The 19,340-nt window shown below is 40.4% G+C and overlaps 1 protein-coding gene across 3 annotated transcripts in view; it reads left to right on the plus strand.

Moving 5' to 3' along the window:
* Positions 1-17,500, plus strand: part of ELOVL5 (ELOVL fatty acid elongase 5) — a 39,684-nt gene extending 22,184 nt beyond the window's left edge. For all 3 annotated transcript variants that reach the window (XM_069011433.1, XM_069011434.1, XM_069011432.1), the window contains exons 2-8: positions 688-756; positions 2,611-2,798; positions 9,605-9,682; positions 10,320-10,491; positions 12,026-12,150; positions 13,977-14,111; positions 15,603-17,500. In XM_069011433.1, the coding sequence (XP_068867534.1) occupies positions 699-756; positions 2,611-2,798; positions 9,605-9,682; positions 10,320-10,491; positions 12,026-12,150; positions 13,977-14,111; positions 15,603-15,734 (888 nt within the window). In that variant the 5' untranslated portion in view covers positions 688-698 and the 3' untranslated portion in view covers positions 15,735-17,500. The remainder of the gene's footprint in view (positions 1-687; positions 757-2,610; positions 2,799-9,604; positions 9,683-10,319; positions 10,492-12,025; positions 12,151-13,976; positions 14,112-15,602) is intronic.
* Positions 17,501-19,340: the final 1,840 nt, after the last annotated feature.

Genomic DNA, 19,340 nt, shown 5'->3' on the forward strand with positions numbered 1-19,340 from the left:
TGCTGATGTTGGATGAATTTTATCTGAATGGCTTAGCAGTAAGCAGTTTCTGAAACTGGAGATGGTCATGCCATAAGATGCTGTGTTTTCTCCCCGGCCTCTGCAGCCCTCTCTGTCACTCAGTGATTGTTGATCTCTTGGTTTTATGGGCTGTTAATCACAGATGTAATCAGTCACCTATCTGCAGGTGATAGCAGAGCCAGTTTTTACTTTTTTTCTCCTTCCCTCTTCCTCCCTAGCTAGCCTTGCTAGTTATTTGAGACTCTTTGTTAAAATAGCTTCATAGTATTTATCTGAAAATTTCACTGTTGCTGGCTTTCTCAAAGTCCAGTCCTCCTCCTCATTGAGGGATCTTTCAAGATGCCATATTTTATTTGCATGTACAAAATACAGAATTAGAAAGAACTTCAGGTTAATCTGAACTCATTATTTTAAGCTTCTGTGCATCTGTAACTATGATTAAATACTTTGGTGGTAGGTGTAGCTCATACACCAATGTCTCCCTGAGAATAGAATAAGCTTTATATACTGAGAAAGCCCAGCTTTATATGCTGAGAAAGCCTATTATGTTTGCTGGAATTTTTGCATACTAGTATTTTCTTTGTTAACCCTAACAGAATGTGTTCAGATGATTAAACTATTTTCCTGAGCAGAAGAACTAACTGTCTCCTTTTCTTTCCATTTCAGTAGGTTGTAGAATGGAACTTGTGGATAAAACAATCAATAGTTACTTTGATGTTTGGCTTGGACCCAGAGGTAAGATTTCTCAAAAGTTAACACATAAATAAAACTGACCTTACTAGAATATAAGAAACATTTTTCCTCTAACTTGACATTGACAGGTGACTACTTTGTTTAGGCTCTTCAAAGCATCAAAATGTATGACAGTGTAATAAATAGGAGTCTACTCAATGCTTCTGATCATTTGACCTGAAGAGATCATTCTTCTTACTATCAGTTAAGCTCACAGTGTTTGTCTTAGTGAGTGACTTACCTCACTCAGATCTTTGCTGCTTTTTTTTTTTGTTAATTTAGTAATAGCTTTTATTCCAAAATAGCCACTTTAATTTGCATTTAATTAAATGAAAATACTCTTGCCTTCATAACTAGAGCTCCTATGGAATTTTTCACTAAAAATATCTGTAGTTTTTGGAAAACATGGCTTCTTTGAAACTATTCTTTTTTTAAGAAGCAATAGTTTTGGTGGGTTTTGCCCTGGGAAAAACTCTGCAGGTGGAGAACTGCAATCCTGGTCAGTGTGAGGGAGGGAGAGGCCATGGGACCAGGACAAGCAGTGGCCTCATGCTGAGGGCTTGAGTAGGATGGTCTAGTTCCCCGTGGTTCTGACCAGGGGAATTAAATGACTGCATCCTGCACAAAGTGTGCAGAGCACTGCTGGTCAGTGGCATGTGCTTTCTTCCTCTGACTGCTGCAGTAATGCCTTTTCTCTGTCCCAGTGAAGATCCAGTGATAGTGCCCCTTCTTCACAGGACAAAGTCCACAGGAGGTGGAACAAGCCTCTCATTCTTCAAAGTGTGTTTTCATTTGCTTTTATTAGTATCTCAGTGCCCTTGTTGCCCCTCTCTTCATACTAAGCCTGTGTAAATTAGCCTGGATGTTCTGATATAACATATTGTGTGTGCTGGCATACAGTCTCTATTTGCTGTGTGTGAAAAATAATGAACCATAAAAGTGGCAGATCCAAACAATTCCCTGGCTTGGCTACCTACTTTCCAACCTACAGTTTTAAGTCCTCATTTCTTACATTCAGGCTCCATGTATGACTCCTCTAAAATTAAGTCAAGACTGTGAATGACAGCAGTACTTGAATTGCTCATTTATAGTTTGGTTAACTTGGTTTCAGTACTTTGGGCTGACTTTAGTGAGAGGAGTGAGATAGTGTGCTGTTGCCAGGTATGGACAACACAGTTGTGGTTCAAAAGGATCACACAATTGTTCCAAGTGTTCCCCTAAAATTCTCTGGTTCAGGGTGGTTTATGTGCTTTTCCCAAGAAGTTGATGTGTTGCCAGCTGGCCTGGTTGCTGAACTGACTGCTCTGTGTTCCGTTGCTCGTACAAGGACTCCAAAATTTAGTTCTTTCTAATAGCACATACAAAATTCTAATTGTATTAGTATTGACTGGAAAATAATTATCAGGATTATCCACCAATAACTACGGAGGTGTCTGCTTCATTCCTAGGTTTGCTAACTCTAGGAAATAAGGTGTCTACCATCGGAAAGGGTTGGTTTGAGAAAATAAAGGGGAGAGATTTGTTGAAGCATTTCTTTATAATTTAAGCTTATCTGTGGTATTCAAGTGGGTGACAGTTCTGAATGGTAATGAGTATTTTAAAATAATAGTGGTAATAACATAAGAATATTTTTGCCTTAGGAAAATAATTATTTCTGCTTTCTTTAACAAATATGTAAATAAAATATTGTTGTTTGTAATTACCATTGTGGCCCTTAATAAAAGGGCTTGCTGCACTTCCTTTGTCTTTCTTTGGTATTCCAGCACAAAGCATTTTGGGTACAGCTATTTTTAGATGTGTTGAATTCTTCTCCGTACAAAATCTTAGTGTTTGTATGTTTTTGTTTGTTTGTTTCAGACCCCAGAGTAAAAGGATGGCTTCTTCTGGAGAACTATACACCTACCTTTATCTTCTCAGTCTTGTACTTAATAATCGTATGGCTAGGACCAAAGTACATGCGGAATAAGCAGCCATTCTCATGCAGGGGCATTCTAGTGATCTACAACCTTGGACTTACACTGCTTTCTCTATATATGTTTTATGAGGTAAGAGAAAAACGGTTGGTCAGGCTTATTTTGCAGTGTCTGTTTTAATTACATTGGCTCGTGTTGAAAATAATCTCTGAGCACAGTGCTCCTAAATTGGGGAAGCAATCTGCAACCATTTTCAATGTCACTTCTCTGGGGAGAAAGCCCTGATTGTAATGTTACCTCTAAGGATCGGGTGAAACAAACCTTTCTTTAAACATCCTTGCTGGCCTCGGTTAGCAATGTTTGAAATGTACTTTTCTCAGTCACTGCAAGTGAAGGCCTGATCTTTCAGCATGAACTTGGCTACTCCTTCAGTAACTTCTCCTTGCTCAATGTGATTGTGCTGGTGCACTGTACAAAGTACTTTGTGGCAAAACTGTGGCTTTATCTGGAGGGCAAAACATGTTTTGTTTACTTGTCTTTAGTCATGCACACACTCCTTGCATCTATTTTTGTAAGCTTGCAATAGGTTCTTTGCATCCTCTTAGTTTTGCTGGGAAAAAAACCGTTGCTGAAACAATGCCATTGTGATTCATCTCTTTCTTTGAACTTAAAATCTAAGCATACAAATATATTTCAAACTGAATTGAACTTTCTGTGGACTTATTTCCTTTCATAAAAACCCAAAGATTTAGGCAGTGTAAAGTTTCCACTTTCCAGAGAGCTCTTCAGCTGCTTTTACTCAGAACTGTGTATTTTTGTTCAAGTGAAAATGAAGAACTACGGTTGTGTAAATAACAATGTGGTCAGAAAATTACTGGTTTGCTTTAATGTACAGAGTATTCTGGCATGCTTTTGACCAAAGTATTTCTCCTTTCTGTAAGGAGATATTTCATTTTCAACATCCTCTTTTCAATTCTTTCAATACAGTCTTTTCAAATACAACGTAGGACTAAAACTACTACCTCTTTTTTTTTTTTTTGCATGTGCTTAGAATTGTATACAAGCTGCAATTTTCCTTTAAGTTTGTAGTTAATTCTATAGTGTTTTACAAGGTGAGTGTTTAGAGATGAAGTGATTTTAATTCAATGTTATTTCTCTTGTGTAGTGAATTGTCTACTCAGAAATTACTGAGTTGGGTTATTAAGGACTTTGATACTTAATTGTTCCATTGGGAGCAGTTTTGGATTCAGTAGGTGCTGGGAACTACTTGTGTTCTTGATGTGCTTACATTTCTAATCTCCTTGTCAGGGTGTTACAAGCCAGAAAAAATGTGTATTGATCAGTTTAATTTGTGTAAATGTAGTGTTGATGTTGACTTCAGTGTACATCTGCATTATTTTCTTCAGATATTATTTACAGTTATATAGTGATCTATTGTTTTAACCGCCAGTTATGTTATTGAGAGTTTACAAGTGCAGACTTCCCTTCAGTTGTACCAAGTGTGGATAAAAGTCTCAGGATAGCCAATCTTTCTTCCTTGAATACTTGGAATAATACTCACAGTTTCTAAATTACTGTAACATTCTGCTGTGTTACAAAACCTGCTGGTAAATTTAAACAAGACAAAATACCTGAACTGTTGATCCTACGAATGCCTTTTTCTCACTAACAATAAACTGGTGACCAAGAGAGGACTGTTCATTATATGCTGAAGAAGTCCTCATACTTGTAACCAGATAAATAGCTTTTATATTGTGGCACAATGACACAACTAAAATACAGTGAATATTAAGACCACTCCTTCCTATATAATGAAATGCTTTATGTTAAAGTGAGTGTTGCTCCTAATCTAATATTATCCATATGGAAGTGTTCATTAATATTGTAAATATACCTTCTCCTTGTAAATGGGCATACACAAAGCTAGAGTATTATGAAGGTTATTAAACACATGATAGTTGCAATGAAATGTGGTTGGCAGCACTAGCAAGCTGGATGTGAGGGCAAGTGACGCTCTGCACACGGGACTTATCCCACAAAAATGCTGCAAAGCAGAGAGCCATGCTGACATAACACCACACTGCTTGATGCTTGCAGAGAGAGAGCCAAGGGCACAGGGAAAAAATGGGTTCTTGCGCCTCCAGGTATGTTCTCTATCTGAAGTACCTGTACAATTACCTCTCTTGGTGCACAGCATGTGATAACCTTGCTCATTTCTCATCAGTCTTGGAAATTTCCTTTGAAGGATTAGCCATGTATCAGTAGCACTTTATAGTACATTTACTTGCTTTAAGACAAAATGATGAAGAACAGCATTCAAAAAACTTGTGTAACTCCCTGTTCTTTTCCTTGTTGTCATTTTGAGTTTCAGTTGGATTAAAATTTTTCAGTCCTACTGCGAGGAAAATCATAAAATGTCACCATTTATGAACTTGTTTAGTAGCGTGTCTGAAAAGAAGTTGCTTTAATAGCTTGTGTACAATACACCTGAAACACTACTTTGAAGTTTTTCCTGAGTTATAGCTCTGGTGATTCAGGTCATGATTCATAGCATCACAGCTCAGTTTGCGTATTATGTGACCAAAACAAGTTCAAGTGAGGCATCCTCCCAACTGGGATGTAAAGGATGACCTACTTGGTTTTCTGACCTTTATGTCTGAATGGTTGTAAGCAATAACATGGGGGAAGTTGGCATCATAGGATTTGTGTAACTCTAGGTATTGTGTACTTCGGTCTAAAATCACTAGAAATCTTGGACTTCTTATATGGAATTCCTAATAGTTTCTGTCTGTGCTTGCTATACCTTTTTTATTTGGATATTTAATGACTTGGCTGGGTTTTGGTACTCGCAGAGAAGCAGACTGCACTTGTCCCAGACAATATAAAAGGCAAGGCAGATCTAGGGGAACTGGAGAGATTTCTGCAGGTTGATTTGTCACATACCTTCAGGAGGACGGGATGTTCTTCAGGGGCAAACAGTGTTTTTATTCTGTAAAAATCTACAGTGCTTGGACTTCAGGGAGAAATAACACTCCTATGTCTTGGGCAGGGGCAGCAAGGGGTGGCTTCCTGCATGGTGGAAGAGGTGTGTAGCAGGGCTGGCAGAGGGGTTATAGAGCGGGGCTGATCACCTGCTGACTGGTACAGCCGTGTCTGAAGGAGCTGCAGGAGCAGCTGGAACAGCAGAAGCAGCACTGCTTCCACCTGTGCTGCTGCTCTGCACTGGGATCACAAGTGATGAATAGGGCCCTTGCCTCTCTGCTTGAGTCTCAGCTGGGTAATATAGCAAAGAAGGGAGAGCGCCAGGTACCCAGTTACACAGTGCACAGGCTATGATATTTTGGGGGGGTTCGTTAGCAAAACTACCAAGTGCTCTGTACCACCTGGGCTTACATTAGAAAAACTGGTCAATGTTGAAGGCTCACTTTGTTAAGTGATTTCTTTACTGTCTTTTTTCTTCATCTGAAAAATTAATTCGCTACTGAATCTGCTTGAGAAAAGTCATAGATTTTCCTGATGAGGGAGGTGTTGCATATGCTGTAGGAAAAGTTTTAGGAAGTAGGGGACTCTGTGCAGAGGTGCTGTGTCACATGAGCCATGGGTGGCAGCTAGGCTGCTCTTTCCTCTCCCCTTTCTTTATCCACCACCCTGAAGCCCTTATCTCTGCCCTGGGGTGACTGCATTCATGTAAAGATAAAGTTCTGTATCTCTGCAGGCATTTGCTTTCTTTGATCAGATGTCAGCTTCTGTTTCTCTTCACTCTAATCTAGCTCTGTTTTGAACCTTGTAAACCCATCATGCCTTGACAGTGTGATGCAGTGCTAGGTCCCTTATCTGCCCCTCTCCAGTGAGTCTCAGACTTCAGTTTTATCATGAGAAAAAACAAAATCCTCCCCAGTAACACCTCTCCTCCAGCCCAGTCAGACTGGTGTTAGTGTCCTGGCTTATTTTGGTAGCAGAGTTGATAAAAAAGCATGTGCCACAACATTTTAAAGAATTCAGCAACAGAATAACAAAATGAAAGTAATATGAAAAAATAAAACTTCATTGCAGGGGAAGAAAGTGTGGGTTGTTTCAGCACAAATGCAACCTTGAGCTGCAGGTTTTCCCCCTGAGCTGAAGGACTTAACGCTGAGTGCCATTTTAATTGGCTTATGAAGAAACTGCCTTTTTGTGCAGTTTAGAAACCACATGAAGTGGTTTGCTCAAGTGAAAATGGTTATAATTGGCCTTTTCTGGACACGTTAATTTCTTGAGAGAAGATTTGCCTGTGGTTGTTCATCAGCAGTGCCATCAGCAGGCCTGGACTGCTGGCAGCCTGAAGATGAAGGACTTCCTAGAGACAGCGGGCAAGGAAGTGTTGTCTCAAGGCTGTGTTGGCTGAGGAGCCACCACTCTGTTTCTGGGCAAGTTTCAGATCTACTGTACAGTGATGTAAGGGGGGCTTGGAAGTGCTGGCCATCCAGGGAGCAGACTGCAACAGCTGTGAGCAAGGACTTAAATGCACTGCTGGCAATTTCTGAGCCCTCCTTATCGCTTTTGTGGTGGCAGGGAAGCAGCTTCCTGGGGCTGCACACCCATGCATAATGGAGCCATTTGGGAGCCATTCATGGTCATGTTGCAGAGTGATCTATTGGTTTTGTTTTCTGAAGCCTTCCAGCATGTGATGAAAGCATTGTAGGTGCAAAAAATAGTGATGCCAGGAAAAGGAGCAGCTGGCTAAATGGAAAAAGATCATTTACATGTTATATGTTGCACCAAGTAAGGTTTGTGGGCAGCAACAGCAGTTTGTGGGCAGCTGTAGCAGGTTTTTACCAATTAGTTCCTTCTGGGAAGTGGACAATTAAATTATTTTTGTAGTTATACTAACTATTTGTATGATAAGATATGCTAACATTTCCTACAAATGTTGCTTTGCTTATATCGTTTGTGGCTGTGACAGTATTACAGTTCCTAGCATACAATATGTTCTTTTGTGAACAAGGGAGTACTCAGGTTGAGCTGAAGCCACTGCTCATAGCTACACTGATGCCATTGTCCTTTAGAGAGGTGGGATCCATGGAGGCATCTTTGGCTTCATTATGCTTAGGTGGTGAACCTGTACCACTTGCAGGGAAAGCTCTGTGGATTCACTATGCCGGCCTTTACTGGGGAGTTTATGGAGTGCAGCATTAATGATGGATGTTGTTTGGATTAATTACAGTATAAACAATGTGATTATGCTTCTATTCCTAGAACTGTAAGAACTGTATGAAAACATTTGTAAGCTCTTAACGTGGTCACAGCACGATGTGGTCTTCTGTCTGAGGGACTGGTGGGTACTTGCAAGGCCACACAGTCTCCCTCAGTGGCCTGAAAGTGTCTTGGTGCAAAGCTTGCTCTGGGGCATAGCTGGTCCTTTAGCAAGGTACCACTTTTAAACTGGTGTCCTCTGCACAACCCTGCACCCAGGACAGGAGTCCTTCCATGGCTGCCTTGCCTTTGTTGCTTGGGTAGGGAAAGTGCCTGGGTCTGCTGCTGATGTGCATGGCTGCCCTGCCCTTGCTGTGGCAGGGTGCTGTTGATTTATCTCTAATACATGAGATACTTCCAGCTTTATATATTATGATATAACTAGATGTACATTTTTTCCCCTAAATTGCAGCAATAGTCAAAAATAATGACCTAGGCTGACTGAGTATTTTAAAAGCTAATTTAGGGGGAAAATGAGGCATGAAAGAAATAACATTGGGAAAAAGTAGATAATTTAAGTGATAATCTTTATTGAACCTTTTAAAATTAGCTTCCTGTTCACAGTTCTGAGCAGCATTTAGTCATACCAGTTATTGTAGTCCTTTAATCAAATGATAGTTTAAAATTACTTACAGTACAAGGAGTTTCCATGTGGCTTTGCAAAGCTGTTTTTTATTCTGCAGGTAGATAAGGCCAAAATCGTACAACTTGCTTCTGCCTTTCAGATGTTTTTTGAGATACCTAACAATTCTATTTTTTTTTCACTTGGGAGTCACCTAAAGTTTTTACTCCTCTCCTCATGCTATTCCCAAGAGGAAAAACATCTTTTTAGACAACGTCCAATGATCCCTTCTGTTGAGATATTAAAGGAGATCTTGTTCATGTCCTTGCACGTGCTCCCTCCTCCCATTCCACCCTCAACCTGTCCTACCATCTCCAACCTGTGAAAGGGTGAGGTGTGAGCATCCAGCATGGATCTTGTTTCTCTAGAGATTTCAGCCAGCCCCACCACAGTGGGCGCCCTGTCATCTTTCATGACTAATCATTGGACATTACTCTTAATAGTGATTTCATTATGTTTGAGGTATTATTTGTTTTGCCAGGAAGTCAGGCAGGCAACAGCATATCCTGCAGAGGAAGTCACTTACATTGGGAAGGATGTAATGTGCTTGGGATGAGTGAATTGCTTGAAGAGATCTTGAAGAATGGCAATGCAGTGAAACATCTGTTGTGAGCTGTTAAGTGTAGCAAAGCTGAAAATACGCTCTGTCACATGGTTGAAAAAATTGTAGTCACATCTTGAGTATAAAATTTCTTAAAGATATAACAATTTCCAAAAGTAATCAGAAGAAAAATGTATTTACTGAACTTTGGTTATTTACTTTCTTCAACAATGAGATCATCAGCAAGGAAGGAGATTTCATGAGAATCTGTCTGGAATATGACTGAAAATTCTCACACTGTGTGGGATAAGTGGGGATAAAATGATACCTCCTATTTTTATTCTGGTATACCCCGGTTGGGAGAACTTATTAATTCACCCTTCACTATGATTTGATCACTGCTTGGAACTTGAATTCAACCTCATGCCACTCTCAGGTGCCCAGGAGTCTCTTGACACCAGATGTCTGGGCAGAGCCACTGCGGAGGTGCCATGGAGTTCAGCCTTCTCCCCAAATAACACTTCATTTTTTTTATTTGCTCAGCTGGTGACGGGAGTATTGGAAGGAGGATACAATTTCTTCTGTCAGGATACACACAGTGGAGGAGAGGCTGATATGAAGGTACCGTAATCGAGACTTAGAGCTGGTAATGTTTCAAATTGTCCACTTAAGTGGAGAGCAGAACAGTATTGATTATGCACATTTTGCTTAAACTCTAAGCTTTCTTCCTCCTTTTGTGATACAATGGACAATGCACTGTCAAACATAATAGTTAATCTATGATATATTCACAGTTGGTATTTTTGTGAGTAATTATGTGCAAATTTTCGAGTGCTCTCAGATCAAAAAGTGAGGACCTGGTCTTCAGACTGTATCCATCCACTCTGTGTTGTGACTACCCTTCTCTTTCTGAGATGTGGTGATGATTTCTTCTGGTCCCACTTCTGATCTCTCCCTTACAGAGAGCACTGCAGCACCAGCTCTGGTTAAGTATTTTCTTTTTTCTCCCTGGACAACCCAGGTGCACAGCAGTAGCCTCATAAAACAGTCTTTGTCATCCTGTTTTCAGCAGTAGCTATAGGTTTGTACCTCGATCTCCTATGGAGAAACCTGAGGCAGAAGTATTACAGAAGATCCCAGTAGTGTCTTCAATCCAAGTAGTGCAGCACAGAATCTGGATTTTAATTACTTAGATAGCATAAGAGTTGAAAGCCCCCTCAGTGTGCAGTGCTTCTAAAACTTGCTTCCTTCTTTCCAGATCATACGTGTCCTCTGGTGGTACTATTTCTCCAAACTCATTGAGTTCATGGATACCTTCTTTTTCATTTTGAGGAAAAATAATCATCAGATCACTGTTCTGCATGTCTACCACCATGCAACAATGCTGAACATCTGGTGGTTTGTTATGAACTGGGTGCCTTGTGGTCACTGTAAGTAATTCATTATGGTGGGGGAACATCAGCAACAGAGGCTTCACTTTGGTGGTCTTTTGATCAAACCAAACATCTTCGGTACCTTCAGCTGCAGGATTTGCTCTGTACCATATTAAGCTGCTTTGCTGAATTGTAACTGTTGTAGATAGTCGCAGGAATTAAGCTGCCAGCACAGCCTCTAGGAAAGAAATGTCTATGTAGTTTGAAGAATTTGTGTTACAGTGTGACATTTATCATGTGCAGTAGCCCAGGTCAGATACCCATCAACCTTGCTTTCTCTATTTCTGCTGTAGTTACAGACCCTCTGATGAAACAATACTCTCTTCCAAGTCAAGCCAGAAGCTTGTTTCAGCTGAAAGACAGCTAAGAGGGACTCTTGTCCTTGTATCTGTAAAGTTCACTTGAGATATGACTTTCTTAATTTAATCTCGTTATACCACTAGCCATAACAAATGATTTCAATTAAAATCTTGTCCCCTGAGCACTAATGAACATGAACAAATGAATCTTAAGTGGAAGATTTCCATGTCTCTCTTGTCTAAATCCTGCTAACCTTTGGCAATCTGGCTTTGATTCTTTACTTTCATTGCATTTAGCTGACATCTAGCTTCCTAACTGCATTAGCATGGCTTAGTTGTGGTTTAGATGTGCAGCTTATAGATACTGGCTTTGTTGAACACTATTCAAGAGAAACCTTTTCAAACCCAATGGATGTGACCTACTGTCAGTGCAGACCAAGAGGCTGCATTCCTCAGGAGTCTGTTCTCTGAGCCAAACAACATAGAAACTCGTATTTGTTTTGTCTTGTCAGCACAACAGTGAGTAATACTGAACTTATAAAAAGTCTGCATCTGGAAATGCATTCTCCTCCAAGGAAGTCAATCCCTGTTCATACAGCAGTCAAAACTGGATATACTTAGAATCTATCTTGTGTTCCTGTGGTCTTGAAAACACTTTGGTGCTATTTCTAGTCATGTGTGTTTCTTCTTCCAAGCTTTATGTTCTGTTGTGTCGTCACAGTTCTATGCAGTTCAGTGTTAACATAAAAGTTCCTTTAAGGACTAAAGGTGCTGTAAACAAGGACAAATAAGTAGCTAACATGCAGTTTCTGAAGGTATCTGAAGCTTTTGGTTATAAATGACAAAATTGGCTCCTACCTGGAAGGAAGTGAAATCAACCTAAAAGTAGATGGGTGAAGCTATTGATTGATTGGTATGTGAACATTCCTCCTTTCAATCAGCTTCCTCAGTTCCTCTGAGAAGCTACAATGCAGATGTGATAAAGAGTAACCTGAGGAAGCAAAACCAGAAGGCTGGTGTAAAGCACAAAAGCTGCAAAGCAGCTCAGCTACTCCATTGGGTGAGCAGAATGAAAAACAGGGTTAAAAAAAAACCCCTCTTGCTTTTCTTCTAAGAGAAATCATATTTTAAATAGAAACATTTTGAACTTGTTATTTTTGTAGCTTTCATGAAACAGCATGTTCTCTCTTTGTAATGCAGCATACTTTCTTTTTCCCTTGCCCTGTTTTTAGCTTACTTTGGTGCCACGCTGAACAGCTTTATCCATGTCCTCATGTACTCCTACTACGGATTGTCCGCTGTTCCAGCAATGCGTCCTTATCTGTGGTGGAAGAAGTACATCACTCAAGGGCAGCTGGTGAGTGATCTGCTCTTCAGTGCTTCGGCAGGCTTTTGGATTTGTGAGGAGGTCCTCTTGTCTTTACCGAGTTAGGAAATTTTGGCAGGGGATAGCAGAAGGGAGAATGAGAGCTGGTACCTTCTACATCTTGTAGTACCTACATCACCTTAGAAATCCAGCCTCTGCCTGTCCATTTGCTCTGTTATCAGGACAGTGGGCAGCTGGGGACTGGTGGGGTCTATGAATCAGTGCTGAGGTCACCATATTGTGTGGCTAGATGTATTTGGGAGTTGCAGTGCTGGGATTTCTGGGACTCAGTAGCCAGGGAGGAGGCTTTTCTTCCAAGCCTGCTTGAACTAGCCTGCTCTTCCCTGTGCTTGCTTGGTCAGGCTGGGACAGACCAGAAACAGAGTGCAATGCTGTCCACAGCTAACAAGGGCCATTCTACTCCTTTGGGACAATACCTTTTCTGTCCTACTTTTGCATGCAGTTGCAAATGGTTTATTAAAAACTATTCAATATTTCTGCTCTCTTTCTGCACTTTAAATGGGCAGATTTTTTCTCTTGTAATTCTGTGTTGGACTCCTTGTGTCCGCTTGCATTGTTTCTAGTGTGCGTGGTGATGAAGGCTGACCACTGTGTGCTGGAGGTGGTAAGAGCAGTGAAATTAAGTAATACAGCACGTGCTGTAGTGATACTGCATGAGAACCAGGTTTCAATGTGTACAGCATGTCAGAACAGCACAAGGAAATGTGCATCAGTGTTTTGTCTTCCCCATTTTGTTGGGGGGGGGAAACTGAAACCTAGACATTAATTATTTTGTTACATTCTTCCCTGCCCCCCCCCCAGTACCCTCTCAGAGCTGTGAATAGTTTTAATAACATTTGCTGGTGATGATTAATAACATTTACTGCCAGCAATTCACAGTGTTGATTCTCAACATGTTTTTTTAGCACTTGCCTTTCTGAAGGAGGGCTAAGTATTGTAGCTGTAGGCTCATTATTTTCATGGAAGGCATGGGGGGTTGCTTTGGTTTGAGGTTTGTTTTTGTTTTTCCTTCCAGATTTAGGCTCTATTCTTCATCCTGGTTGTTCAAGTGCTACAGTGTGCAGCGTCTAAGTGCTTTGGTTGCTCTCTGGCTATTGTCATAGCTGCTTTCACTTCCTTGCCTGCTCTGCATGCATAGCTGTTAGAGCAGCAAAATAGCTGAGCAGAACAGTCTTTCCCTTTTAAAATAAACATTCCCTAATCTGGTAGCCTTCATGTGAGGATGAATTTTGCCTAAGGCCCTCTGCAGCACATAAGCCCAAACTCTGTTTTCCCAAAAGAGATAATTAAAGATAATTGGACCCTGATCCTCCTCCCTGACTCCCCAGCTTCCCTGCAGCCTTTACCCCAAAAATTCTTCCACTGGAGCCATATGTCAGACAGTTCTTGGCTGTGGGAAGGGATTGCAGGGGTCCCCGTGTAGACCAAGTGACCCCAGGTCTTCTGCAGCTGAAGCAGCGAGATGTAGATCTCCATTAGGATGGTGGAGTCAAATCCCAGTGAACTCTCACTAGGAAGAAGGTGGTCTTTCCTCCTTGGGACACTTATATATCAATTCTGCATGGGTTACTCTAATGTTCTAAAATGGAAAAATACAAATAAACACGCTTAACAGGATACCACGATCTGAATGTCTGCTAAGTCAAGTTTATGGAGAAAATACTTGTCAAACACACAACATTAATTTTGTTTTTACTTGTTTTGGAAATAACTGTTGAGATTTTGGTCACTAATGGATTTTTTCCTCCTTCCATTAATGTGCTTCATTTCTCTTATTTTTTGTTTTCTCTCCCCAGATTCAGTTCGTCTTGACAATCTTCCAGACCAGCTGTGGTGTTGTTTGGCCATGTGCATTTCCTCAGGGGTGGCTGTATTTTCAGATTTCTTATATGATTTCTTTGATTATCCTCTTCACAAATTTCTATATTCAGGTAAAAGTAACAGTCATCAACTCTTTCTCACATTCTGCTGGCTGTATCTCACTGGAAAACTGTTACAGAAAATGCTTGAAATGTCCTTTTGCTGTCCTTCACTAACATGCATGTGTTCCTGAAGTACTGCACTTGATCTACCCTCTATTTTCAAATCTTCTGATGTTTTGTACCCATAATTCAGAATGCTTCATAATTTTAGTAAGCCAGAGTGATTTAAAAAAAAAAGGCTTACTATTGCAATTTTAACTGCAGGTAAGGGAGAGGAAGAGCTTTATATAAGGAACAGATTTCTAGTCTGAAATAAACCAGCAGCATGTGAACCTGTGAAGCACCTGAAGGAATTGTTCATTTCTGCTTTTACAAGGGCAAATGCTTGTTTTATGTCCAGGGGAACTTCCTAACCTCACAACATGAAGACATCTGGATTTGGTTCACTTTTACAGGCATTTGTTTTTATTTTCATATGGAAAATTAGTGGGTTTAGTTGTGTTTCTACAAAGCTGTTTTAATGTTTGAGAAGATCCAGACTTGGTATGTGTTGTTCTGAGCAGTTCATAACTGGGCTCTGTACAAAGATGTACTACTGTCTACAGAAAATTATGTTCTACTGTCTGCAGAAAATCAGACCAACACAGCCTGCTGTCCCCAAACAAGCAAACTCTGTTGTATGTTTCAAATGTCATTTGAGAGATTTGGGCATTTTGGTTCTGGTGAGAATGATTCATGGGGGGAAAAACAGCAGGCTTCCCTGGCTGTTCTTCTGGTACTTCTTATGTCCCATGATTTCTATCACTTGCTGCATATGAACATGCTAGTTAAACATGATAGTATATTCCCGATATTACTTGATTTTCTTTGTCAGTTTTGCTCATATTTGAACTTTTAACCATTTAAATTCCTTTGACACAGAAATTTGGGGAAACATGCTTTTGTCAGGCAGCTGAGCCCCTTTGAGAAAAAAAAATTAATGTATATTTTTTCACTGTCTGTAATTTTTTTAGATAGTCTCCCTGATCCTGTTAGTTTTTGATTCTCGTGTTAGCCAATGGAAATTCCCTTCACATTTCTATCTCTGAACTTCCCTCATTGTTATTGTTTGCCTACTTCTTGTTCTGGCTTTGTTCAAGGTACTGTCACTTGCGGTGCCTCAAACCTCCTTCCTCACATGTCGTTTTGAGTATATTCTTATGCCATAGTCTGCTCATAAAATTGCTTCCCTTGTTGCTAATTTCCTATTAACATAACACTACCATCATTCTGCCAAGCCTTTTTCTTTTCAAGTGAACTACTCTTCTCACTGTGATGAATGAAAGGCGTAGTATAGTCTCATACACAAGAAGTGGTAGAGCTTGTTAGACTCTAACCACCAAGCACAAGGTCTTTAAAAATGATGAATGCAAGTTTACTTCTGTGTTTCTAGAGTTACTGTGAGGAAGTGGTTATTTATATCTAATTGAGCAAAACCACGTGTCTTTCCATGTATTCTAGACTTACAACAAGAAGGCATCCTCGAGGAGGAAAGAGTATCAGAACGGCTCCACGGCCATTGCAAATGGGTACACAAACAGCTTTTCTTCCCTTGAGAACAATGTGAAACAAAGGAAACAAAGGAAGGATTGAAGACCAAACTGAAAAACCATTTTGATAACCCCAACAACAAAATCATCTGATTGTAAGCACAATGAGAGTTGTGCACTAATATTCTAATGGCTACTGTAACTATTCCTGCCTAGAATAGTGTGATTTATGTAGGACTTAACCAGTGCAAACACCCTAGAAACTGTATACAGAACAAAAAGTAGGTTAAAGTTTAAAAATAATTCTGGGCTGTCACTGACCCTGCTATAGACTGTGGAAGGGAGTATTATCGTATTATCCGACACTGCTGTTGCCTTACTAGTCAATATGATAGGTGCTGAATTATGATTCACAATTTGAAAACACTGTAATCTAAACCTCCATTTTTTAAACTATAGATCATGCATGTGATTGTAGAGGTAATTTGTATGATGCTGGTTTCAGTAGATAAACACACATGCCTTAAATTAAAAAGCAGGGCCCAAAGCTTATTACTGGTTTAAAAATTAGGGTATGTTTCAGCTTTTCAGTTGATTGACTTTTTATTAAAAAGTCATTTAGAAGAATCCATTGATCATTTTACTGTTCTGTATGTGATACACGATGCTACGTATCTCTTACTTGATACAGTGAAATTGGAAATGGCGCATTTAGTTTTGTATATTTGGCTTTAGTTGACTCAACAGTCACAAAACAGATGGAAAAGTCATTTTACCTTTTTAATAGATCTTATTTTTTTATTTGAAGTACGTCACTAGCGTAAAAGTAATTGGCGCTTACACAGTCAAGTAAGATTTAAATATTGTCTCTAAAGTTTAGAGCATATACAGGGTGGACCCATCTATTCTTTTTACTTTTTTTCTGGTTTTTCTTTCTTATTTCTGAGAATTCTTAAATGCTAAATGAAGAGTGGTTTCCAATATGAAACTGGCAGTTTCAAGTGTTATTACCATAGCCATATCCACATTTTAGGAGCTACTGTTTAAGTGTGTGACATATCCAAAAGCGTATTTAAAAGTGGAGGCAGAAAGATGCTTTTCTGATGGAATTGTCTGTATTTAAGTTGGTATCTGAACTGTTCTTCATGTAGCATACGTACACTTTCAAAATGTGCCTAACACAAAGATGGTTTTTTTTCCCCAAACAAGCAAGTTATACAGTTTAAGTCATAGCTAATGTTTTTTAAATGTTGCTGAAATGTGCTGGAAATGTCTGTTTCTGTAATGTGAGTTGTGTATATCACTGGTAATGTTTTGGCTTGTTATCTAAGGATTTGGTTTGAGTGCTGGTTAAAGTTACTCCTTCTTGTAAAATCCTGTCTTGCACATATGAGGAGTCAGTTGCAAAGCCAGTATCTGTTGCTGGTATTCTGGGATCTGCCACGGTGGAGTCCAATAAGCTCTGAAAAATTAAATTGTGCAAGACATTCTGCTGGTCATTGCTCAAGTTTAACTATTTGTTTTTTTGATATTTATATAAATGCCAGTTTTAACACGTTTAATTGTTTTTAAATCTTTTTTAAAATTTTTGCACATCTCTTAAGGAGTTAATAAGTTCTCTTACTAGCCTTGTGGGTTTTCATTCCTTGTTTTGAAGGAGACAGTGTCTGTTTTGTTTACATTATCAAAGCTTGTGCGTGTGTCTTCATTTCTAGGTACTGGTTTGCAGAGTCTTTACATAGCTCAGTACAGCAGCTATAATGTTCAAAATAGGCTGTCTAAATGTGCTAGAAATAAACCCTTCGCTCATCTGAATATACTTCATTGTTAATGTTTGACATGGTTTAATCATTAAAACACTTTTGATGATCTCTGTCTGAATTTTGCGGGTTTGTACAGATTTAGTGCATTGCCCCATCCTGTGTCAGGCCAAGGAGGAGCCACCATGATGGAAGAACAGCTGCAGATATTCAGAGATGTAGCATACCAGAGATTTGGCAAAAAGTTCTTTACAGAAAGCTTAGGCTGTTACTAAACACTGTTCCCTTGCCTGGCTGTAGAAGTACTGGTCCATGTGATGGATTTAACTCCTGCTGGGATTACTGGCTCACTGAATGCAGAGCATCCCCAGTAGCTCGAAATGATGAGTGCCAGGAGCAAAGCTTGACGTGACTGAGAGGGACTTTCTGCCTTAGCTGTCCTGTCTGTAAAATGGGGATAATACCTCTCTCCAGAACTGGGAGCACTTTTGCAATTTCCTTATAGCTCCCCTTGTCCTTAGGTGATTGTTTCAGAACCGTCTCTGATTTGAGTGTTCAATCAGTACATTGCAACACCCCAGACAGGCTGGTGATGGACTTGGTAAAACAGGGCTATTTATGTAGCTGTCTTGTCTTCTCACTTGCAGGCTCTTAACACAAAAAACCTAGACCAGGGAAATGGGTTTACACTTGGTGTGAAAGGCTCAGAGGTTTCATGCTATGTTGGTCTCCTCTGGGAGGGTGCTCTGAATGCCTGAGGTGGTTGCTAAGACAATTTCCTCTCCTTCACATGCCTATTCAACTATGAAATTGAGTGTGTTTCTAAGCAAGGCTCAGTAAGGTGCAGTTCTTTGGATGTTAAGCCCAATCTACAGGAAGGACCTAGGAGGCAGAAGCCACAGCACCAACCTGGCTTCCCTGTGTGAGCCAGCAGAGATGGGGCTGCTGCACTGCAAACCTCACCTTCAAGGTTAATGGCACTTGGTGACAAAACCCAGTGACTTTGTCCGAAAGTGGCAGCAGATGTGATCTTGGGAACATCAGTAGTGTCCACACCTGCGTGGCAAAAACTGTGGCTCCTGGGTTCTCTTCTACAGTGTCAGCAGCAACGGAAAAGTGTCTTGAAAGCTGCATGGGTTAGATCAGACATCATCTTGCTGTAACTGATGGACCAAGACATGAGCCTTGGGTCTGCCCACCTGGCTCGGCTTCCAGTGCGTCACTTGACCTGAGACAGTAACAGCCTTTGGATTGCCTCAGTTCCCTGATCACATGTTGTTTTCCTGGTAGCTGTGATTGGTGTTTGGGACTATGAGAGAGTCCTCAGAAAGGACTCTGTGTTGTAAAGGTAGGAGAGGTGAAAAAAGACCAACAGCTGCCAAGAGGATGGGGAGATTTCATGTAAAGGTGGCTGAGGAGAATGAGTTCAGTGCCTTTTTGCAGAGAGAATGACCAAGCTACAGACTGTTAGGTTAAGATCTTGTGCAGCTCATGAGCTGACCAAATTCCTCCCTGCACTCAGGCTCTACAGCCCAAGTGATGGAGAGAAATGTTAAGCTGTTCTTCAGCTGTGAATGAGATATATAAACTCAAATGCCAGAAAGCAGCAGTCCTGGTGCAAAGACCCTGAGTGCTGGGTCCTGGGTGTGCAAGCCACCCCTGGGACTGGGATCACTCAGGAAATGGGATTCCTAAGCTGGCAGGGAGAGGAAAAGCAGAGAAGAATTCTGGAAATCTGTGTGGTTGATTGTGTATTTTACTTGATGCAAGAGAGATCCTAAGTAAGTGGTGGAGCTTATGATAGGACTTACATCCCCAAAACTGGGGTAACAAAAACCCCAAACCTCATATAGAGCAGTTCTGGGGGTTGCCTCTGCCTTTGATATTTGGTAGCTGTCTTGAGTTTAAGTTGATAAAATGTGTGTTTCTTGTATGAGACTGGAATGTAT

Source organism: Aphelocoma coerulescens, chromosome 3 (genome assembly GCF_041296385.1).
Source record: "Aphelocoma coerulescens isolate FSJ_1873_10779 chromosome 3, UR_Acoe_1.0, whole genome shotgun sequence".
Taxonomy (NCBI): Eukaryota; Metazoa; Chordata; class Aves; order Passeriformes; family Corvidae; genus Aphelocoma; species Aphelocoma coerulescens.